General features: G+C 39.0%; 1 protein-coding gene and 1 long non-coding RNA gene across 3 annotated transcripts in view; one reads left to right on the top strand and one right to left on the bottom strand.

Annotated features, from left to right (window-relative positions):
• Window positions 1–1,732: 1,732 nt before the first annotated feature.
• supt16h (SPT16 homolog, facilitates chromatin remodeling subunit) lies at window positions 1,733–23,358 on the bottom strand. Of its 2 annotated transcripts, none has more exons than XM_051944145.1 (24): window positions 22,909–23,358; window positions 19,243–19,335; window positions 18,707–18,877; window positions 17,504–17,656; window positions 17,281–17,427; window positions 16,178–16,329; window positions 15,363–15,535; window positions 14,607–14,697; window positions 14,446–14,519; window positions 14,224–14,336; window positions 13,459–13,524; window positions 12,798–12,896; window positions 12,277–12,392; window positions 12,057–12,210; window positions 11,209–11,336; window positions 10,807–11,069; window positions 9,685–9,803; window positions 7,167–7,405; window positions 6,998–7,073; window positions 5,946–6,115; window positions 5,707–5,835; window positions 4,578–4,711; window positions 4,283–4,357; window positions 1,733–2,612 (listed from the first exon to the last, which is right to left on the bottom strand). In XM_051944145.1, the coding sequence occupies exons 1-24, from the start codon at window positions 22,972–22,974 to the stop codon at window positions 2,515–2,517; spliced, it is 3,099 nt and encodes a 1,032-aa protein (XP_051800105.1). In that variant the 5' UTR covers window positions 22,975–23,358; the 3' UTR covers window positions 1,733–2,514. The 2 variants fall into 2 exon arrangements, with proteins under 2 accessions (XP_051800105.1, XP_022071836.1); XM_022216144.2 differs by having other exon boundaries at window positions 4,578–4,704; window positions 5,706–5,835; window positions 22,909–23,357.
• Window positions 2,670–24,807, top strand: part of LOC127532461 (uncharacterized) — a 295,805-nt gene continuing 273,667 nt past the window's right edge. The window contains exon 1 of the long non-coding RNA XR_007939903.1: window positions 2,670–3,148. This is a non-coding gene — a long non-coding RNA (uncharacterized LOC127532461). The remainder of the gene's footprint in view (window positions 3,149–24,807) is intronic.

Raw genomic sequence — 24,807 nt, 5'->3', positions numbered from 1 at the left:
TTTTCCCTTGTTGTTTTTTCCTCTCTCGTTCTTTATTTGAATGTTTTATTGTAACAAAAGTCTGAAAAATATCGGAATGAACTGTCTGTATTTGCTGTAAATATGTATGTAAATAGAAAATTCACTGTAAATATGTATAATACACAATTAAAAAAAAAAAAAAAAACGAAGCCCGGATTTTGCTACTTCCTGGTCGCCGTTTTGGATTTTTTGGAGCCAGTGACGTAAAAAGCGTCATCAAACAGACTGGACCGGAGAGCAACTAGGGGCAGGATTGGCTGAAGACTCTCTTATCCCGCCCACATTTTACCGCAGAGGCTTCTGTTGCTGTCCATCAAGTATAGCCACGCCCCCTGGCTCCGCCAACTTTAACGATTTATTTAAAATTCAGTATTGATTTAATTTAAGATCGGCCACCTGATCTCTCATTTTGACCATGAAAACTAACGGGGAAAAAATCCTGAGCTGTAGAACATCAGTCTATCAAATTTTTTTTTTCCAAAAAAGAATTGGGGTCTATGGAGAAAAAGCTTCTTGGAGCCAACCCTTGTGGACGGCGTGATATTGCAAGTTTTTGACACTTCCGGGTTGGCTTCAATTCTGGAGCCAGATGCTACGTCCACTATACAGTCTATGGGTTTGAGGCAGATGCAGCCTCGAAGGTGCACAAAGTTCATTCACTTTGAACACAGAGCAGCTTCTGATGAAGCAGGAAAATGGAAAAAAAAACAAGGTGGTCACTGTCAGAAGGTCAAAGGGAGAAGATGGATCATGAGTTTGATCGAGTAATGTTGATTAAAATACTGCAGTTGCATCACAGAAAGTTCAACCTTTTGTCAAATACACAGCATTAGTTCATAGTCCAACTCTAACAAGACATTTATAATTTTTAATGTGACTAAATCAGTTAAACTACAGAACTGTCAGTTTTTATCTTTATATTCGGCTGTATGAATTGTAACCTCAAGTGCACTTAAGCAACCATTAGCCACATTAAAACCACTTAGGGGTGAAGTTTACAACATTTATCATCTCATGACAAAGTTCTGTTGGTATTTACAGAGCGGTGAAAAAGCATTTGCCCCCTACAGAAATCTATTTTTGTCTCACTTAAATGCTTCAGATCATCGAATTAATTTTAATGCAAGATAAAGAAAGGCTACAAAAACACAAAATGCAGTTTTAGGATGATTTCATTTGTTGAAGGTTTATCTGAATGTTTGGTCGTTACGGTGGTATCCAAATATTCAGCTCCCCCCATCGGATAATGTAACAATGCTGCTGCCAAGAGACCAACCAGTTATTAGGTTCGGGGGGGCAATTACTTTTCACAGGGGTGATAGAGGTTTGTGGGTTATCTCTGTCTGATATTACATAAACATTAGTTTGATCTGGAACATTTAGGTGTGAGAAATATGCAACAATGGAAGATTTCTGTGGGGGGGGCAAATACTTTATCACAGCACAGAAGTAAACACTAGTGCAGCAGCATTCCTCAGTAGTAGAAGTCAATCTGATGAAGCATCTACTAGGGAAAGAACAATCCACAAGCCTTTAAAGTTCAGACGTAATGTCCAAACATTCCACCAATGGTAACTCAGGGTTCAGCGTCGTGCACCTGATTCACGCTCAACTTCAAGGAAAGGGTCGGATTAAACCTACACCAAACCCGGCAATGTTTCACCCCGAAGCACCAGCCGCTCACAAACAAAACAGGCCACTGAAAACAAACTACAGTTCCTTTTAATTTTATTACAAAAACAAAAACAGGATCTTCAGAATTAACAGTACAACATCATATCTACTCAGAATGAACAAAAAAAAAAAGGAGGGGCAACAGAAAGGAGGACAAGTGCGAGGGAGATGGTGTGTAGCTGTGTGTGTGTGTGTGTGTGTGTGTAAGCATCAGTTTACAAACCCCTTTAAAAAAAAACTGAAGAAATAATCTGAAAATGTGCATCTGCCTCCCCCCCCAACCCCTCTGAAAAAAGAGACAGACGTTCCATTTTATTACCACAAACACTGAAGAAAACAAGAGGTGGAGGGGAGGGGATGGGGGGGGGGATCATCGGTTTCTCCGTTTTTATATAAAACACTTGGCAGAGGATATGTCAAGTCTTCTCTTTTATTATCCATTAGTTAAGAAACTCATCTTTTCTTTTGTTTTTGAACAGAAAATAAACAATGCTTGCAATAAAAACCCATTTAAACACACATGCACGCACACACACACACACAGACACGCAAACAAGAAACCCTGATGATGCCTGGATGGATGGAGGTGGAGACAGGAAGGAATGGAGCTAATGGATGAAGTGTGACTGTCCTGCTGGTTCTTCCACCATCTCAACGCGACACTTCAGCGACCAACATGAGATCCTACGTCTATGTACAGGTGGTGTGTCTGAGCATGTGTGTGTGTGTGTCTGTGTGAGCGTCAGAAAGAGCCGGTCGGGGTGGGAGGGAGGTCAGGGGTCGACTAGGTTTGGCAGTATGAGTGTGTACGAGAGAGATTTAGGACCGCCGCTTCTTCTTGCTGGGCGGAGCTGATGGCCGGACCTTCCTCTTCCTGTTGGAGGTGTCCTCGTCCTCGTAGTGGCTCTCTCTGTCAGCTGGAGGGGAAAACAAAGTTGGAGCAAATCAGAGGATTAAGTTCAACACATTTGGACTTGCTAATCGGCTCGACAAACTAAAACCTCAGTCAGAGAAAACAAGAATCATGAACTTTCTGATTCAATTCACAGAGGTTTGAATGGAGAACAATGAGGAACATGAAAATCATCTGTTGCAGATTTCTCACATTTAAATGTTCCAGATCACTGAACTAATATTTATATTAGCTGAATATCAGAGATAACCCACAAACTTGTATCACTCTGTGAAAAAGTAACTGACCCACTGAACCTAATAACTTATTTAGCAGCAACAACTGCAGTTAAATGTTTGTTCCAGCTTGTGATCAGTCTTTTCCATCACCATGGAGGAATTCTGCTCCACTCTTCTCTGCAGAATAGTTTGAATTCAGTCACATTAGATGGTTTTAGATCATGAACTGTCCTTTTAAGGTCTTGTCACAGAATCTCAATTAGATTCAAGTCCAGACTTTGACTCCAGAACCTTCATTTAGTTCTTTCTGAGCCACTCAGAGGTGGACTTGCTGGTGGTCTTTGGGTCTTTTTCTTGCTGCATAAACCATTAGTGTTGAGCTTTAGGTCATGAACTGATGGTGGATGTTCTCCAGGAGGATTTTCTGATAGAGAGCAGAATTCATGGCTCCATCAGTGATGACAAGTCGTCCAGGTCCTCCAACCATCACACTACCACCACCATGTTTCACTGCTGGTATCATGTTCTTCTTGTGGAATGCAGTATTAGCTTCACACCAGATGGAACAGACCCATGTCTTCCAGAAATTCCACAGGATGTGATCCTAAAGTCCTGGAGCTCATCCAGATATTTTTTCTGTAAATACCAGATGAACCTTCATGTTCTTTTTGGTCAGTAGTGGTTTGATCCTTCCAACTCTCCCATGGATCCATTTCCTCCAGAGTCTTCCTTATTGTGGAATCATGTAGACAGACCTTTACTGAGGCCAGTGAGGTCTGCAGATCTTTAGATGTTCCTCTGGGTTCTTCTGTGACCTCCTGGATTAGATGTTGATACTCTTGGAGAAATGTTGGTGGTTGGTCCACTCCTGGGAAGGTTCTCCACTGTTCCATGTTCCTCCATTTGTGGATAATGTCTCTCACTGTGGTTCTCTGGAGTCCCAGAGCCTCAGCAATGGCTTTGAAACCCTCCAGACTGATGAATGTCAGTGACTTTGTTCCTCATCTGTTCTTGAATCTCTTCAGAACGTGGCATCATGTGCTGCTTTTTCAGAGCATTTATCTACTTCACAATGAAGACAGGTTCTATTTAGTGATGTTTAGGTTCAACAAGCCTGGCAGTAATCATATGTGAGTGTGGATGGAGAAACTGAACCCAACTGATGAATGAATTTGGTCATTTGGTAGATAAGGGGGCAATTACTTTTTCACATCGGGCAAGATGGTCTGGACAGTAGTTTTCTTCAATCAATAAAATAATGATTTATAATAAATAACTGCATTTTGTGTTTTCTTGGGTTATCTTTGATATTAAAATTAGTTTAATGATCTGAAACATTTAAGTGTGATAAATATTCAAAAATAGAAGATTTCTGTAGGGGGGAAAATACTTTAAGACACAAACGTTCTCTGTCTGCAACTTTTCAGTCTCTGCATGTCGACGATCTGATACGAACCTTTCCTGGCTTCTTCCTCCAGCTCATCCCAGTCTTTGCCGCTCTCCTCCTCACTGCCCAGTGATGCGCTGTAATCTGTGAGTACAAAGAAAAAACTCGTTCAGACACCCGTCATCTGCCCAAAAAGTGATGTTCTTAATCGTTTGTTCACAAAAACATAAAAATTAGAAATTAGAATCCAAAATGTTCAGTTTACGCTCATGTATGATAAAGAAAAGTAACAAATCTTTATGCTTGAGAAAGCCGAAAACAGAAGCTCAGCTCTATGGAGATGATATGAAACTAAAAATCCTACCAGAATCCTCCGTCTCTGAGCTGTAATCCTCATCACTGTCTTCCTCTTCTTCCTCCTCTTCATCTGCAGAGGGGTTGAACGTCTCATCTTCCATTTCCGACTCCGAATCTTCCTCTGCGCCGCTTCCCTGAGTCAAAAAACGAGAAGTGCCAAGAGAAATATAAGTACAGATGCAAAACAAAGAAACAAACCACCCAATTATTATTATTTGTGAGTTCTTAGTTAATTAGTTGGGCTTGGTGTTGTCAAGTTCAAAGTCATTAAAGCAATTTTAGAGTCATTCTCGATCAGTTTAGAGCAAGTTTTCGCGTTTTTGAGAACTTTTGAGTCATTTTGTCCAAGCTTCAGGTGTCCTTGTGCAGGTTCTGAGCCATGCTAGAAAAGTTTCTTAATTTTGACCAACTTTTTTAGTTATTTTAGACAAGGTTCAGGTCACTGTGCAGCTTTTTAGTCATGTTAGAAACTTTTGAGTCACTCTGTCCAACTTTCAGGTCTTTCTGGGCACATTTCGAGTCATGTTAGAAAAGTTCTTTTTAATTTTGATCAACTTTTCAAGTTATTTTAGACATGTTTTGTATAGATTTTCAGTCATGTTAGAAAAGTTTTTCTTCATTTTGTCCAACTTTTGAGTCATTTTGGACAAGTTGCAGGTCTTGCTGCACAGGTTCTCAATCTTGTTAGAGAAGGTTTTTACATTTTGACCAACTTTTGAGTCAATTTGTCCAAGTTTCTTCTTACAGGTTTTGACTCAATTTAGAAAAGCTTTTAACAATTTTTGAGTTATTCTGTACAAGTTTCAGGTCTTTTTTTTTTAAACAAGGTTTTGAGTCATGTTAAAAGTTCTTTTTAATTTTGACTAACTTTTGAGTAATTTTAGATAACTTTCAGGTCTCTTCGTACAGGCCAAGTCATTTTAGAACATTTAAAACAATTGTGACCAACTTTTATTTTGGACAACTTCTGTTCAGTTCCACATAATTCTGATTGAAATGGATCTCAGGAGAGGAAACAGGAGGCGTTTTACCAAAAACATCAGGAGACAAATCAGGAAGCACAACATATTTTGATCGGTTTATGAAATATATTCAAATTCTGGTGCCGTTTTCTTGCCCACCGTACTCAACACACCTCGCTCTCTGGATCCAGGAAAGACCAGCCGCCCTGCTCAAAGAAGCCCTCCGGATCGTCCACAATGGTCTTCATGATCTTAGTCCAGTTCAGAGACTGGACTCCCTCCGTGTACTTGATGTCACATGAGCTGAGAAAGACACAAAATGTGTTCATTCACAAAAGAAAAACATCCCGTTCACATTAAAAAGCCACCAGACGTTGCTTCTTCTCCAGTAACTCGTTTTTAATCTGCCTTACTTCAGCCACTCCTTGATGGGGTCGAGGGAGTTGACGGGCACGGCGTTGATCATCGTAACCTTCTTGTTGTAGTCTTTGTAGACGATGACCACATCGAAGTTCTTCAGGTGGAACTGCACACGCTCAAAGTGGACCAACTCCACCTCGTCCAGAGTCACCACAAACGGAGGCTACGGACGGACAAAGATTTTTAACAAACAAAGATCACCAGGAGAAAGGCGAAAACATTTACAAAAAAATGTCAATTTATATGAAAACCGACAGAAAACCAAACAAATGTAAAAAAAAAAAAAATGCTTTAGGTAAAACAAAAGTAGAAGAAAACTAAGAAAAAAACATTTATGAAAATTAAGACCAATTAGTTACATTTTTAAAAACGAAAACACAAAAGAAAAACAAAAAGCCAAAATGTGCTTTGAATCAGACGACAGTAAAAGAGAAAATTAAAAGGCAAAAGCATTTACTAAAAAAATTCTGACATTGAAAGATATTTCAAAATTTTTAAAAAACAAAACTCAACAAAAACCCCAGAAAATTTAGAAGAACTAAAATAAAATACGGAAACATTAAAATATGCATTGAATAAAACAGAGGTCAAAGAAAATCTGAAAAGATAAAAACATTTATGAACATTAGGACCAAATATTTTTTTTAAAAAATACAAAAAGAAAATAAAACAAAAACCACAAATGTGCTTTGAATCAGCTGGAAGTAAAAAAAAAAAAAAAAAAAACTGACAAATTTTACAAAAATTATTTTAAAAATATTGAAAATTTCCAAAAACAATGATAAAATATGATATGAAAAAGTCCAAACTGTGCTTTGAATTAAACAGGAGGAAAAAAAAAACTTTTTTTTAAATATGAAAATTAAGACCAAACTTTTTTTATTAAAAAAAAAAAAATCACAAAACAAAAAGAAAAATTCTGACGTTAATGATTGTCTGTAAATTATTTCAAAAATACTGAAAATGTACAAAAAAATATAAAATAAAATACGAAAAAGTCCAAACTGTGCTTTGGATGTTCATGTTTTGTGGTCTGTTCACTCACCCATTCAGTGACGTTGACCAGGGAGCTGGATGTGGGTTGTAGCAGGCAGGTACTCCTGTAGGGGGCGCCCTGGAACCTGGACACACACATGCAGAGGTGAGTCCAGATGTTTCCTCACCCTCCATGCCAGTTTTTATTACTTGACATTCACGTGACCGGATCGTCTCACCCCAGGTCTCTGAAGGGAACCTCGAACTCCAGCTCCTCCTTCGTCAGCGTCTCCACCTTCTCGATGAAGTTCTTGAAGGCCGACTTGAGCTTGTGCCTCATCTCGCGCTCCATCTGCTCGGCGTACAGGTCGTCTCGGTCGTGCATGTGCTGGTGTTTGCCCAGGTCGGTGGTGATCTCGCCGACCTCCGTGTAGAACTGGACGTCCGTGTGGCGCCTCTTTCCGAACATGATGGCGTTCTGGAGCGACGATGTCGACACAGAAGTCAATCAATCGATCAAGATTTACACACGTGGACAAAATTGTTGGTACCCTTCAGTTAAAGAAGGAAAAACCCACAATTCTCACTGAAATCACTTGAAACTCACAAAAGTAACAATAAATAAAAATTTATTGAAAATTAAATAATCAAAATCAGCCATCACTTTTGAATTGTTGATTAACATAATTATTTAAAAAAACAAACTAATGAAATAGGGCTGGACAAAAATGATGGTACCCATAACTTAATATTTTGTTGCACAACCTTTTGAGGCAATCACTGCAATTAAACGATTTCTGTATTTGTCAATGAGCGTTCTGCAGCTGTCAACAGGTATTTTGGCCCACTCCTCATGAGCAAACAGCTCCAGTTGTCTCAGGTTTGATGGGTGTCTTCTCCAAATGGCATGTTTCAGCTCCTTCCACATATGTTCAATGGGATTCAGATCTGGGCTCATAGAAGGCCACTTTAGAATAGTCCAACGCTTTTCTCTCAGCCATTCTTGGGTGTTTTTGGCTGTGTGTTTTGGATCGTTGTCCTGTTGGAAGACCCATGACCTGCGACTGAGACCAAGCTTTCTGACACTAGGCAGCACATTTCTCTCCAGAATGCCTTGATAGTCTTCAGATTTCATCGTACCTTGCACACTTTCAAGACACCCTGTGCCAGATGCAGCAAAGCAGCCCCAAAACATTACCGAGCCTCCTCCATGTTTCACCGTAGGGACAGTGTTCTTTTCTTCGTATGCTTGGTTTTTGAGTCTATGAACATAGAGTTGATGTGCCTTACCAAAAAGCTCCAGTTTGGTCTCATCTGTCCAAAGGACATTCTCCCAGAAGCTTTGTGGCTTGTCAACATGCATTTTTGCAAATTCCAGTCTGGCTTTTTTATGAGTTTTTTTCAGCAGTGGTGTCCTCCTTGGTCGTCTCCCATGAAGTCCACTTTGGCTCAAACAACGACGAATGGTGCGATCTGACACTGATGTACCTTGGCCTTGGAGTTCACCTTTAATTTCTTTGGAGGTTGCTCTGGGCTCTTTGGATACAATTCCAACGATCCGTCTCTTCAATTTGTCATCAATTTTCCTCTTGCGGCCACGTCCAGGGAGGTTGGCTACTGTCCCGTGGGTCTTGAACTTCTGAATAATATGAGCCACTGTTGTCACAGGAACTTCAAGCTGTTTAGAGATGGTCTTATAGCCTTTACCTTTAAGATGTTTGTCTATAATTTTTTTCCGGATGTCCTGGGACAATTCTCTCCTTCGCTTTCTGTTGTCCATGTTCAGTGTGGTACACACCTTTTCACCAAACAGCAGGGTGACTACTTGTCTCCCTTTAAATAGGCAGACTGACTGATTATGAGTTTGGAAACACCTGTGATGTCAATTAAATGACACACCTGAGTTAATCATGTCACTCTGGTCAAATAGTTTTCAATCTTTTATAGAGGTACCATCATTTTTGTCCAGGCCTGTTTCATGAGTTTGTTTTTTTAAATAATTATGTTAATCAACAATTCAAAAGTAATGGCTGTTTTTGATTATTTAATTTTCAATAAATTTTTATTTATTGTTACTTTTGTGAGTTTCAAGTGATTTCAGTGAGAATTGTGGGTTTTTCCTTCTTTAACTGAGGGGTACCAACAATTTTGTCCACGTGTGTATGTACAGAGCACTTTACAACACTCAAAGTGCTTTCCAGTTAAAATCAAACAGTAAAATTAGAATAAAAGCAAATTGAAAGAAAGGAACAAAAGAACACAGAAGTCACTCCACTGTTTCAAAAACACTTCATCCTAAAGCTAACTCAGACACAGGATTCATTTAAAGGGAGAGTTCAGCATTTTGATGTAAACGGTCAGCAAATAATTCTCTATTTTCCTTCACTTCCCACTCAAAATAGAAAACAACACGAAGGGGGCAAATACATTTCACAGCACTGCACGCAGACTGATGAATGTCAGTGACTTTGTTCCTCATCTGTTCTTGAATCTCTTCAGAACGTGGCATCATGTGCTGCTTTTTCAGAGCCTTTATCTACTTCACAATGAAGACAGGTTCTATTTAGTGATGTTTAGGTTCAACAAGCCTGGCAGTAATCATATGTGAGTGTGGATGGAGAAACTGAACCCACCTGAAGAATGAATTTGGTCATTTGGTAGATTGGTAGATAAGGGGGCAGATACTTTTTCGTATAGAGCAAGACGGACTGAACAGCAAAAAAGCAAATTTCGATAGTTTTTTTTTAATGAACGCACCTTGAGATGGAAGTGCAGTACGATGATCATCTCGCCGTCACACGGCTGGAAGATGGCGTGTTTGATGTTGTTGTAAAGAATGTCCACTTTATCACCGCGGACTGACGTGAAACGGAAACCTGAGCAGGAAGAACAGATTTCAGTAAAAACACTGACAAGGTTTAGACAGCTTAACCCTGAGGGCTGAACTACGAAGACAGGTCCACATGTCCAGACTTTATTTGTGTGCCTCGACTCAACAAAACCTCAGTTAGAGGTAGCGGGTATCAGGAAGGTAGTTATCAGCTTTCTTAGTTAACTCAGACTTCCTGCTTTAAACTCTGTTCCCATAAAACGAGGCGCTTAATGCATCTTGTGACTCTTCTTCTGCAAAAGAATGAGCCGATGGTGTTCAGCTGCTTCAGTCAGCAGGTTGTTTTAATGGAGGACTATGAGGAACTGTGAGCAGGAGAGCTGATAGAAAACCATTAAACATGTGTTAATATATTGATTTTACTGATCAATGCGGCTGCACATGGAGCTGTTAAACTTTAAACATTTAAACATGATATTTAACTGAAGTGAATTTAGGTCTGACTCTGTCTCATAATGCAGGAAATGATAGTTAATTTGTGGCCAAATCAAAGTGAAATTGGTGTTACTGATTGAATAATCTGTAATAAATCAGCAGCAGTGTAAACTGACCAAACATAAAAACATATTTAGAATAAACTTAGAATAAATTTTATTCGTAATGCACTTACATTCAAGCAAAATCTCAAAGGGCTAAATTTAAGATATATTTATCTGATTTCTGCATCACTCGCTGAATACGTGTTGGGTTTCCATGGCAACGCGATGCTTACAATGAGTGATGCTGTAACTACACGGCTTCATTCAGTGTTTCTAGTAACGTACAGCTCAACAGGTTTGCAGAGAAAACATTTCCCTCAGCTAAAAATCTGATCCTAATATTTGGATATTCGTCATTAATTGGGGCCAAATATCCGAAGCCCAGAAAATGCTACTTGGACCAGCCTTAGTTAGAAGACCTTCCTGACACTAAAGACTCCACGTCCTTGCTAACGCTCTAATGTGTCTGGGTAGTTTGGCCCTCTGGCCTCCTGTTTATCTCCACCTCACCATTAGTATGCGCCTCCAGCGAGCCCTGCATCCTCTTCTGTGCGATGTTGGGTCTGATGTAGAGGTCTTTGAGTTTGGGGTTGCTGCGGTTGAGGTTGATGACCAGTGAGTCTTGCTTCACGATGCCCTCCTTCTCCTTCTCCTCGGCCTCTCGCGTCTTGTAGCGCTTCTGGACCTCTTTGATGATGCGGAAAGCGTTCTGCAGGTTGGTGGACGGCACCGACGTGTCGCCGGGAGCCTTCAGGTTGGACGCTCGGTACGTGCTGAGGGGAAGATGAGGAGGTGGAAGAGGTTTATGGTTATTTTAAGAGTGGATTCCAGTCGTTTATCGTCTTTAAAACAATCCAGTACGGCACATTACGTATTACTGATGAGTGGCACCAAAAGTTCAGAAATACTCACATTTCTTTGACAAATGTGGCGTCAGGGTTGGGGAAGATGTTTCCTTCCTGCCGTCCCAGAGAGCTGCCGGGGACGTAGAAGTTGATCCTCAGGTAGGTGTAGTCTCCTTCTACAGACATACTGATGTTCTAAAGACGTCAAGAAAAGGAAAGAGGAACCGAGGAAAAAAATAAATAAAAGAGGACACACGAAGAAAATAACTCCTCATAAACTGTCGTCATTAATTCGGTTGGATTAGGGGCGGCATGGCTCAGTGGGTAGAGTGGCCGTCTCACAACCGGAGGGCTGCGGTTTGCTCATGTCGAGGTGTCCCTGAGCAAGACACCTAATTGCTCCAGGGGCACTGTACCCTGACCCAGCGCTCTGACCCCGCCCAGATGGGGGGGATATGCGAAAATCAGAATTTCCCCTCGTGGGATTAATAAGGGATATAAATAAAAAAAGACTCTACTGCTCAAAAGTTTGGAGTCACTTAGACATGTCTTTATTATTTAAAAAACAGCATTGTTTTCAATGAAGATCGCATTAAATGAATGATAAATCCAGTGTAGACATTGTTAATGTGGTAAATGACTGTTGTAGCTGCAAACGGCTGATTTTTATTAAGTTTTGTGTTTGTCAAAATGGTCTAACACTCCACTGTAATGCTGTTGTGGGTTAGACCACTCTGACACTAAAATCTAGACCATAAAATATTACAGAAATTATGTAAAACTTAGTTTTTTGTGGGTTAGATCACTCTCCTTCTACCCCCCTCATGTATTTTATATATTTTAATGATGAAAAACTGTTAATATGAGAGACTATCGGTTGAGTAAACCCCTCAAACTTCGCCTCCCTCGGCTTACCTTGATGGTGGCGATGTGGAACGGCGTGGCGATGCCGAAGACCGGCATGACGACGGTCTCGTACTTCTTGTCGATGAAGATCTTCATGTCTCTGATGTCCTTTTCTCTGGGCATCTGGGACACGTTCTTGTAGGAGACGTTGGATTTTCTGGCCCTGCGAGGGAACAGTCGGTTAACGAGCAGAAGCTTAATTAACACCCGTGAATCCTCCGACACTCACTTCTGGATCTGCTGCTCTCCTTTCTGCTCCGTCAGGCGGCGCTTGGCCTCCTCGTTCAGGTGGTTGGCCAGCTCCTTCTGGTGAGCCCGCCTCTTCTCCTCCGCCGTCATCTCGTTCTAGGATGGACAGACACAACTGAGCCATCACACAGAGAAACGCAGGAGAACTTTTTGAAACCAAGATGAGGAACACGACATACATGCAGAACAGACGTGTGTGTGTGTGTTACAGCTTTTGGATGGTGAAAAGAATCAAAAACACATTAAAAGAAGGGGAAAAAAAGAAGGGTCACTCAAACTAAAATGACAGCTTTTCGTCCCATCAGCGAGGGGATTTTTAACGACTAAACCACTTCAGCCGATGAGATTTGAGAAGAAACGATGAATACTTACCTTCCCCAGTAGCTGGTAGAGTACAAAGACATTCACACTCTTAGTTATTGACGCTCTGTCAAAGAAGCCAAACAAAAAACCCACTAATAATCACCAGCCAGCGGTTGAACGACAGACGGAAACACTTACTCTGGTTCTATCGGCCAGCAGGGCGGCGCTACGAGCTCCTTTCCCCAGCAGCTCCTCGGCATCGTCGCCGTCCTCCTCCTCGTCTTCCTCGTCGTCGTTCTAACAAAAAGAAGGTGGTCCGGTGAATTCACAGCTCTTTAGCAATGCAGTAGCTCCAAATTATGCAATTAAAACTGATTGTGCTGTAAGATCAGCTATAATCGACAGTTAAACTTGTAATTACAGTATTTTTGTTACCCAAATCATTTATGCTGGTATATTTATGTTTGAAAAAAACACCAAATATGGTAGCTATCTTTAAAAAGTTGCTGCTGGAACAGATAATCAGTTATCAATGTGAAACAGCATAAACAATGCATGCAGTATTGGAGAAAAAGGTCACATCTGATGGGATAAAGTGTTAAAACCCATAAATAAATTACAAAAACACAGATGCATACATACACTACAGTATGCTTTTCTTTCAAAAAGAAGGACATTTCTAGGTGACAAATTTTTGAATGCTAGTGTAACTTATTTACATTAAAAATAAACAAATACAGTACCCGTAAAAGCAGCTGCTATTTAAGACAAGCATGTCCAATTAAAAAAGCTGGAGGACATTAATTCTACTTGTTTATTTTGCAGAAAAACAGCTGAAATGATGAGCAAAGACACGCACCTTCAAGAAGATTCCCACGTTCTTTATCTTTTTCTTAACCGGTGTGAGTATTGTGGCGGTTTCTTCCTGTTAGGGAGAGATTTCAGGTTGTTGAAAGCGTGTTTGTGGGAAATATTTCCAACTTTTCTGTACATTTTTAAAGAAAAAGTCTCAGTTAAAGGTTGACAGGGTCAGAAATACATTCTAATTTAAAGTCATCATTCAGCCCCATTCAGGCCAGATATTGGAATTTTGCAGTTATTTTCCAACTCATTTCATGTCTCTCCTTTGGTGAAATTAACAGGATCTCTGGTCTCATAGTGAAGCTGTACTCATAATAAACATTTTGTTAAAAAAAAAACTCAAATTATTTAAATGCAAAACATGACAAATTTCAATTTTCTGCAACATTCTCAATCAAAATTTTTGAAACCCAACAGCTGTTCTTGTTGGGGTCATTATGATGATTATAAAGTCCAAAAATTCGCCCTTAAAAGTACAAAACAGATCCAAAAACATGTTTGTATTTGTGAAAACCTTCCTACAGGAGCACATAAGTTGGATTAAAATGCCTCGATTGTGGCTTCACAGCAGGAAAAATGCCTCAAACTACTCTGATAACGAGGCCTGAGGCTGTCTTTCTCTGGTTTCTGCCTCAAAAGTGAAGATTTGCCTCTTTTATTTCTGAATATTCTCGTGTTTTGAAGTGTTGTTCTAGTTGACTTGTAGCATTTTAACTAACAGAACTAAACACAGACGTCTCACTTCTATAAACGACTGTCTTACCTCGTTGATCTGTATTGTGTCGCCGATAAACAAGGCGTACTTCCTCTGCTCGTCTTTCTTGGCATCTTTGTTGACAAGTTCAGCTAAACCCAAACTGATGCTCAACACCATACCTGGTGGAGACAGAGACACCAGTGATGCATATTTAGGGCTTATAATGCGACGAACTCAAGCAGAAAAATAACTGACGTCGAGTCATGAATAAACAGAGAAGATCCTCACCTTTTTTCAATTTGTACTGATTTTTAGCGTTCAGAACCAAGGAGCCTTCTCTGAACTCGATTCCCATCGCAAAGCTGCAAAGACCAAAGAAAAGCAAAGATCTGAGTGCTGGAAAGTGACCGAGTTTGTTGAAGAATAAAAAGGCGTCTGAGCGCTTTTACCCGAGGTTTTTGGTGAGCTTCGCCACAAGGTCTGGCTTCTCTTTCTTCACGTACTCCAGAACTGTGCTGTAGGCGTCGCAGATCTTTACACCTGACAAGGAAACACCAAAGATAAAGACTTAAAAACAAACATTTCTGTTTGTTGACTCCTTATACAAAAACCATTCACCCGAAATAGAAATCTTATGTTTTTGTGACACGTAAATGGTTCAGATCATCAAACTAATTTTGATATTAGACAGCCATAACTCAAGAAAACACAAAATGCAGTTTTTAAATCATGATTTCATTCATTGAAGGAAAATACTGTCCAGTCCATCTTAGCCTACGTGAAAAAGTATTTGCCCCCTTAGCTAGTGGTGAAGCGAGGCGAGTATTTGGTTCGGTCCTCAACGTCCGAAGGCGGATGGACGGACGGTAACAGAATAGAGTGAGCTGCACGTTACGCTCGGTTTGTAACGTCGATCCAGGGGGAGGGGACAGAAGACACACGAGCTAAATATTAGGATCGGCTCATATCGCAACGTCCGACATCAGACGATTGATGAGACGAATACCGATCGCCCAACATCGTCTGACGGGTGGTGGTGGTGGAGTCCGAATATTCAGATCTCAAAGTAAATATTCGGACACCACTGTCACTGCTGAATATTTGGACATTCGGGTCGAGCCCTAGAACAAGATCCCAGCTGGAATTTCTTTAACTGCTAACATCTTCCTAAAGCTCCTACACCCCCAACATGCTCCTGAACTCACCGTGCTTCAGCTCCTTCAGCAGCTCCTCCTCCACCTGCAGCAGGAAGTTGTAGTTGTCCTGCATCTCCTGAGGAGGATCCACCATGAGGGTGCGAACCAGGTTGGAGCAGTACGACTTGTAGCGGATCCCCATGGCACACGTGATGGCACCGAAGTGCATGTGGTTCTTATCGCTGGGGCAAAGAGGGAACAGGAGTACGGGTAAGAATTACACTTTTATCACTCAGTGCAATCAAAGCATAAACCCAAATATTAAAGAGAGTCATGGGTCCAAATATTCGGGTCTCAAAATAAATATTTGGATACCACCGTAACGACCGAATATCCGGATACTCGGGTCCAGCCCTAGTGGTCAAGGATGCAACATCGCATTTATTATTTAAGGCAAACTGGAAGGGGAATTTAGCACAAAAACATTCACAATTTGAACAAATGATGATGTCACCCAACCAGTCGATGCAGACGGTCGCCTTTCCTGAGCCTGAGTTTATTCCACTTCCCCATTTCAGGGCTTTTTTGTTCCTTTCCATCATCGGTCATCAGGAAACCAAAGGGATTGTTGGGTTTTCTGTTTGTTTAAGATTCCTAAGGTTTGTATTTACAATGCTGAGCGCAGTGCGATGACGTATGTTGTGAATTTCCGCTACATTAATATATTGAAGAAAATACACTAAATATTTCACAGTGGCTGCATTTGTATTGCTAAATTTCCACATGAACTGTCCATCAAACAAAACAAACCGGTTAAGGACACGAATAAAAAGTCGTTTTTCTCCACAGGTTCCAAAGCGTGATTGTTTCTGTAGGCTAGCTACCTGACGACGCTGAACTTGAGGCTGTAGTTGCCCCCGCTCTGGATGATGGGAGGGTAACACATCTCCACCGTGGACGGATCTGCTCCGCCCAGGTACTTCTTCTCCTCGATGGCCTTCTCCACCGACTCCGCCAGCTTGCTGTGACGCACTTTCTGTTGGCGACAAAGAGAGGTTAACGTAGAGCGGGATGAAGTATAGCTATGAAGAACACAAAACTAACGCAGAGACGCTAACAGACGTTTTTATTATTGACTACTGTAATAATCTATCTGGCTTCCATAAGAAGACGATACATCCTCGACAACTTCTTTAAAACTCTGCAGCACAAGTTCTAAGACCAGAAGAGTTTTAGAATGGATTTTGAGATCCTTTTATTAGTTTGTAAAGCTCTTAATGGTCTCCGTTTTACCTGATGAACTATCAGGTTTTCTGGTTTTCTAATTAAACCTGAACTCAGAACAAAAACGTACGTTGACACAACATCTTCAGGACAGCAGAGTGTCGATATTTTTCAAAGATTCTTAGAATTCATTTTATTTGTTGACTTTATTGTCTGTGTTTAGTCTATTTAACGTGCAGTTCATTACTTTATTTTAGCATTTCTGACCTTTATTTCCGTCTATATCTCTATGCTAATAATAGATACTGTATCTATTTTATTTACTTATCCAGCTTATTTTATCTCAGCTGTTTCCTCAGTTCTTCAATTCCAGTGCTTCATTGATAAAATGACTGTTGGGAATCCAGTTTCAAGGTATTTCTTACTTGTCCACAGCATTTGTTGTTGCATTTTGGTTTTTCCATGAAGTCTGACTGATTGGCTGATAGAGTCCAAAACACTCGAATTAAAAAGATAATTTACTCAAATCAAGTTGGAAGATGTGATCAAATTGATGACACACTGTTAATTCTGAATTCACACGTCACAGGAACATCTCCTTATTCTCTGCTGCTTGTATTGTTGTCATTTTACTAATAAATTAAATACTCTGTCAGTTTTCAGCTTCTCATCTGATCTCTTCATGCTTTATGGGTTTACTGCTATAAGCTGAGGCAGAAAAACGGCTTCACAAACATCTCAGTTGAGCGTTTCCTGTCCTCACCTCGTCGGCGTCGACGATCTCCATGACTCGCTCCTTGAAGAACTTGGTGTAGACCTCGCTGGTGATGGCCGCCGCCTTCTTCATCAGGCTGAGCTCTCCGTCCTCCTTCACCGCCATCGTGTATGCCACCACGGCGCTGATGTCCACCTGTGGGAGAGTCCGACTGTTACGTCCAGCTCAGAGGCCCTGAAGGCACCGTTAAACCCTGGACTCAAACTCTCACCTTCTCCAGGCCCTCGGCGGTGATGGTGTCGTTCCAGCTCTTCATGTACTCTCCGGGGAACTTGTCTTTGCTGAAGACTCCCACCGTCTTTCCCTCTCTGCTGCCTCTGATCGCCTCGATCATTTTGTCAAAGTTGGCCTTGTTGCTTTCATTCTGAAAAACACCACGAGAAGAGTCAACTTTTCCCAAGAATCACAGATTATTAACGTTAACATTTTTCTTCTGGAGCTATTTTTCTACTCATGTTCCCATTTGTAGATCATATTTTTCTACATATGTTTAGATATTTAGGACATATCTTTATTTATGTTTATATTTTTACATCATTTTTTCATTTAGGTTTAGATTTTTATGACATTTTCTGTTTCTCTTTATATTTTCAGCTCATATTTTTCTATTTATGTTTATATTTTTAGGCCTTTTTTAAACTTTTATTTGTATTTTTGTTCATATTTTTCTACTTATTTATTAAATTTTTAGTTCCTATTTTTTATTTATTATATTCTTAGGACATATTCTACGCATCTATTACACTTTCAGGACATATTTTTTCATGTATTTTTTCATATTTTCAGGACAGTTTTTGCCTGTGTCTGTATTTTTAGGACATATTTTTCTGCTTATGTTTAAATTTCCAGGACATGTTTTCTATTTATTTATTTTATTTTTTAGGACTTTTTTTCTATTCATTTTGATATTTTTAGGACATTTTTCTACTTATTTTTTTTTACATATTTTCTGGACATTTTTTCTATTTTTGTTTATCTTTTAGGACATACATGTGTTTATGTTTTTAGGACCTATTTTTCAAGTTATTCTCATAGATACATTTTGTACTTTATACATTTCTAATGCTTTGAATAGGAGCAATTACCCCTCTGGGATGAATAATATATTTCCAATTTTAATCATATACAATTTCTAACTGCTATTACTGCCAAGAAAAGCCGAGAAACAATATTTTATTCTTTTCCAACACTTAAAAGTATTTTTTGATGAGAAAACTGAACTAAAACAGCTGCAGACGCACCGATTTATGGAGCTGAACTGTTTATTTCACAGGAAAAGTATCTGCTCTCCAGACTAAAGCCCTCTGCTAGTGTGTTCAACAATGTTTTTAAAAATTTATGCAAAGACACCAACTATGTTTTATGCTTTGCTAACACACTACAATAAAAATCACATCTTTAAACCATCCAGTACCTTTTCCCTGGTGAGCAGAGTGATGGGTGGGACTCCGTTGGCGTTCTCGTTGCCTTTAGTCACAGCCACCTGCTTCAGGAAATCCACCTTCTTCTTGCTGGCGAGGAAAAAGATCTTGGTGTCGCAGAAGACCATGATGGTGTCGGTCAGCTCGTAGCCGAAGAGCCAGGTCTGAGGAGGAGCGAAGACGAGACGCAGGAAGTGAATCATCCGCCTTTAAAACCCCGAATACGGCTGAATAATGTTGGAAAACTATTTTAGAAAGACACTGTTGCTGTGAGATTAAATTCAAGGGGAAATAATTGTGATTTCTGATATTTTCAAGCTTCAGTTCAGTGTTTTTTGCAGAAAAGACTGAAAATGAGAATCAAAGGGAAACTATTGAGACGATATTCAAACTCATAGAATTCAGATTTAAAGGAAAACCAACTTCCTAAACAGCTCAAGCAAAATGTTCCCTTCATAATGCTGTGATAACACTTGAAACTCCAGTGAACTTATTGATCTTTATCCTCCTGAGGCTGTTAAACTCTCACCTGTATCGCCGTGGATTTGGCATAAACGATTTCCTCGTCCACTCCCACAGACACCACGATGGCGTCCACTTTGCCAAACTCATCTTCTCCTTTCTGAAACAAAGAAAAAAACAAAAAGCAGCTGAACACTATGAAAAATACATAAGTGTCAGAAGTTTTTATGAAGGGGAGCGTTCCTCAGGGTTTTGACAGTTTATTGTCAAAACAAATAAACATTTATATACTAGAAAAATAGCAAATTACACTCTTTAACTCTTGATTTTGTGCTCAGAAATGAAAATTTGCAGGCAGAAAGATGAATCTTTTCTACCACATTACTGTCTCAGTTCATTTTCTAATATATCTAATGTTTAAACCTGTCAAGGTGATTTAACTAATTTAACTGAAATCACTATAAAGCTTCACCAGATGATAACTTAAAAAGCAATAACGTCGCTTCGTTGTAGATAAAAACTAAAAAGTTAGGTAAAAATATTTAAATACACGTTATGACTTACATAAGATGCTTTTACAGAGAATAAATGACTCCTAAAAAAATGACATAACACGATGTTTAAATTAAGAACTTTGAGCTTTATAACTTTCGACTAAAATTTATGAGGTAAAATTAAGCTGATATTAGTTAAACTTTTACTTCTGTTTAATGATTTTAACTTGAAAGGTCAAAAACAAAGAAGCACAAAAAAACAGTACATTTGATCTTTTTGTCTGAATCCATAACCGGGGATGAATTTAACTCAAAAGGACAGAAATACTGGCTCAGTGTATCACATTTTAATTTAAAATCCACAGAAGCAGTCATTTAATCTCAACTTTAATCTCATAGTTTGGACTGAGAATGTCTGGTTTTTATTTTAATTCACTCTTAACTAGTGTTCTGTGTCACTACTTTTCTGTAATGCTACGTCTGAATCTGAAAATTAGACATTTTACACCCAAAATCCCAAATTTGTTGTTTTCTTTCTTTTTTGCGGCAGAGGTTTTTTTCTGAAAAACGTGTCCGGAGCACTGGGAGCAGGACATCGCTGCACAAGAAGACGAAAAAGTTAAAATAATTTATGATTTTTCAGCATGTTTTAAGTAATAAAATGTTTTACAATGCAGGTTATAATAATAATAATAAATTTTATTAGTATAGCACTTTTCTGGACACTCAAAGACACTTTAAAGTAAAAGACAAATAATAAATCATAAATTAAAATCTAATTCTGATACAGAAACGATAAATCCTGCAGCCCCAGTACATCATTTCCACTCCAAAAATGTGTTTTCTACTTAAAAATCTCTGTTTCTCTGGAAACTAGGAATATTTTTGATCATCTTGAGTAAATTATGGTTATTGTAGTTTGATAATATTTTTAATAAAGACAAACAACATCTAAATTCTGTGAATTTAGCTCCTTAAATGTGAATATTTTCTGTTTTCTTTCCTCCTCTGTGACACTAACATGAAGATATTTGGACTAAATCAGACATTTAAAAAAAAACTAAACTTAAATAATAATAATAAAAAAAAACCTAGTAGCAGATTACAGGGCCAATGTTTAAAAGTTGAATAATGCTTAAAATGAACAATTTAACCAAGTTTTGCATGAATAAATCATCTAAATTAGGCACCTGCAGTCAATGAAAATGATTACTCAATTAGATAATTCTTTAAATTAATCACTTAATCAGTTTAAGACAATTTTTAATTAAAAACCCTTTAAATTCAGTGACTACAGCTCCTTAAATGTGAATATTTTCTGGGTTCTTTACTCCTCTGTGACAGTAAATTACATCATTTAAAGTTAAACTTAAAAAACTAACTGCAGACTGAAGGTTTAAAAGCTGAAAACTGACTAGAATGAACAATCAAATCAGGTTTTGCTTTAAGAAAATTATGTTTCTTGTCGATTTGTTGTGGAAATTGAGTTTTCTTCTCAAATCCAGCATCAGAATGTTGTGATGTTGATGCAGAAACGATGAAACCTACATCGCTTTGCTCTAAAAAATTTAAAAAAGGTTTAAGACTGTGCTTGACATCAGAACACCGTTTTTATTGAAACGCAGAATAATTTTGATCATCCTGAGCTCTTTAAAATTATGCTTCTTGTACATTTGTTGCGGGAAAAACAAAAATTACTGACATATGAAAGAGGCAGACAGAAAAAAAGAAAATTCTGCTGCAGTCCAGAACATGGCAAGATTTCCTTCAAGATATTTAATGACAGCAAAGTAAACGTCTAAATGTGGGTATTTTCTTTCAATTAGCTGAAACAAAAACACCCAAAAATTTAATAAACTGACCAGTGCATGACATGTACTTATATTTATTGAATGCTAAAAGGAATTCATTCTCCTTTTCGTGTTTTTCTAAAATGACGAACATTTTTTCTGATCAAGTCTCAAAACCAGCAACTTCTCCCATGTAAAACTATTTTCCTAAACCACAGAACGAAATGTTTAAACCTAAAATATCACAATAATTTTGACAGATATTGAAAATATGAGTCCAGATCCGAGTTTTATTTTTTTCTAGTTGAAAATATGTTATAAAAATGATGCTTTGACTCTTTAGCTCCACAAAGCTTCACTTATTATCATAAAAACAACAATAATATGAGCAATTAAGGAAAAAATTTGCAGCTAATGTCATTTGGACCATGCAATGGGCCATATTGTGACTTAAATATGTATTTTTTGTATAAAATATTGAGACAAAATCATGAATTTTGCTCTACGTGGAACAAAAACCAGAGTGAAGACTGAACTTCTGGCAGACAGAGTTTAACTACACCTGATGGCAGTGATGTGTGAAAGCAGGAAGCTAGCTGTGTTAGCATCACTTAAAGTTGACCTGCAACACTCGCAGGCTTCAGCACCAGATGTTGGAACATCTGGACGAATTATGAGCGTATTTAAGTTTCCTAAAGCTGCTTTAAAAGGCGTGAAAAACGCTCTAAACTCCCAATTATTATACATGAGACGTTTCTATGAGCAGTTAAGGCTCAACGTAAAGCCACTCGTGCTGTTAAAAGTTATGAAAACACCCAGAAAAGTAGTTTTAATGTGACATGAAGTAACGGAATACTTTGTTTAAAGTAGTTACCAGAAGCTGCGGGTATCATGCACGCGCTGCCGAGATGCTGTCGTTATTCTCACGCTAATTAGCCTGTTAGCGTTAGCATGTAGCGACGCAGCAAAACCGGGACCGACCGTAAACACGTTTGCAGTTAGCCAGGTGTCCAGCACACCTGTGTGACTTATCGACTCCCCGTGGGCGCTTTGTGGACACTTGTTTGTCAAAATTAGCCCACGCTGGACTCTTTTCACGCTCAGTGGTTCGGCTAGCGGGCTAGCAGGCTGAGCTAGCAGGCAAGCTAGCGTGGTGAATGGGGGGCTAACATGAGGCAGCTAGCAGACACAGGAGCCCGAAGGAGCCCGGGTGTTGTGGAGGAGTTTTGTGGGTAAAATAAAGCTCCTAAATTCGAGCGGACATCACCCCGGTTCTCCTGGAGGGACCACCGGAGGGACTTGCAGCGGAACAGTCGGTGGAAAACGCGGCTAACGTAGCGCCAGGCATCCCCAGCAGCAGCAAACAGCAACAGCGGGTCACTTTCTCTACAACAAGCCGCTAAAACACCCCAATGGCTCCCCACACAGGCTCGTTGCACCCGTTTTTACCTTCCAGTTACTGTACAGCCTCTTGATCCGGCGGTAGTACGCTTCCTTGTCCAGGTTTACCGCCATGGCGACTCCTCTGCTGCTAACTCCAACTCCCGGCTCCGCTGCTCTTCAGGCCGGATGGTGGTGATCAGCGTCGACCAACAACAACGCACTTCTCTTTCCACGCCTGCTGGGATCCAAACACCACTACGATGCTGCTGCTGCTTCCTTCACTAATTCACCACGCAGGCCTCGTGTAAAGACAAAACATTAGCATCGATTTGCATTTGCCTGATTAAAAAAAACAACAACAGAAAAATAAAAAAATCGCTAATTATTAAAATCCAATATAATTTCTCCGCTTTTTTTTCTCCCGTCACACACACGCACACACCAATCTGTTATAATTAAGTCCTCGCCTCCCTCCTTCTCTTCTCCTGGCTTCTTTCCCTCCCTCCCCCTCCGAGTCTTCAGCTTTTGTAATAATTCATTAAACATTATTCAAAACCACAACTTCCTGCTTTATTTAAACTTATATTTATATTAACACATATTTGAACGCATATTGGATTAGTTCCCTCTTTCGTAGTCACTTTTTGATTTTATTTGCCGTTTTGTGGCGCATTGTTTAAATATAATTTGTTTCGCTGCATTGAACAACAGCGCCCCCTGTCTGGTGTTGACCACGCTGCTTTTTCCCGCCATGGTGGGGTTTCCCGCCACCGTCATCAAACGCCAGGCCTGACGTGAATCTCGCGATACAACCCGAGGCTACGGTTCTATACAGTTTATTGCCTTTTCTGTTAGAAGTTTACAAGGGAAAACTGACATTTTTTTCTAACAGTGACATTAATTGACATTTATATTTTTTAAAAAAAAAATTGGGATCTTATAAAGTAATACATTTCACCTTTTTAAACTAATAACATTGTGTTCATAAATGCAAATTTGCAGGCAAGTAGACGATTTGGCCTAAACAGTTTTTTATTCATCTATAACAATTTCTAAAGTTTGGGAGCCAAGAAAATAGTAAACGCCATTTTTAAACTGCTATATTAATAAATGCAAATTTGCAGGTAAAAAGATTATTTTGGATTTTTTTTTACTGATTTATATTAATTTCTCAAAATTTTGGATCCCAGAAAGTAGTAAATTACACTTGTTTTTGCAAATAATTTATTTTATGTTCATAAATGTATCCTAGTAAATAGTAAATACATTTTTTTACTATTACATGCAAATTTGCAGGTACAAGGATGATTTAAAAAAAAATGTTTTTAATCATCTATAATAATTTCTCAAAATTTGGTATCCTAGAAAACAGTAAATGATTTTTTTACTGTAATTTTAGGTTTATAAATGCTAATTTTCAGGTAAAAGGGTGTTTATATTAATGTGTTCAAATCTGGGATCTAAGAAAATATGAAATTACATTGTTTTAACAATGTAGCCTTTTATACAGAAGATCTATCATGTTCTTGTCTCGGTTTACTTTGTAATAATCCAAAAGCTTATTTCTGGCATATTTTTGTTTAAACTAAAGGAGATTTAACTAATTTAACTATAAAACTTCTCCAGCTGACATCTTGCAACGAGACAATTGTTTTGTGTCACTAGTTTTCCGTAATGTTTAAAAATGCAAATGAGGCATTTTATACCCAAAATCTCCTCAGTTACATTTAATCCAGAACCTGAATCATGAAACCCTGGATGACGACAGCTTCCATTTTTTCCATTCACTTTCATTTCTTTGTTTAATTTTTATATTTTTTTTACATTTAGCTCCAGAGGTTTTTATGAAAAACGAGGCTGGAACACTGGGAGCAGAGTATCGCTGCACAAGAAGACGGGAAATTAAAATCATTCATGATTTTTGCTTTTTCTTTGGCAAAACCTCAGAACATCTCGACAGTGTTT

Source organism: Acanthochromis polyacanthus, chromosome 23 (assembly GCF_021347895.1).
Source record: "Acanthochromis polyacanthus isolate Apoly-LR-REF ecotype Palm Island chromosome 23, KAUST_Apoly_ChrSc, whole genome shotgun sequence".
Lineage (NCBI taxonomy): Eukaryota > Metazoa > Chordata > Actinopteri > Pomacentridae > Acanthochromis > Acanthochromis polyacanthus.
Note: the sequence above shows the minus strand (reverse complement) of the source record. Positions and strands in the feature narration are given on the sequence as shown.

Bases quoted from the DNA above. Each gene is read 5' to 3' on its own strand.
- supt16h (XM_051944145.1), bottom strand. From the start codon at position 22,974: ATGGCGGTAAACCTGGACAAGGAAGCGTACTACCGCCGGATCAAGAGG. The intron at 15,536-16,177 runs GTAGCTAGCCTA...TCTTTGCCCCAG, and splicing joins CTCAAGTTCAGCGTCGTCAG to CGATAAGAACCACATGCACT. The intron at 14,698-15,362 runs GTGAGTTCAGGA...TTTCCTTGTCAG, and splicing joins GCTGAAGGAGCTGAAGCACG to GTGTAAAGATCTGCGACGCC.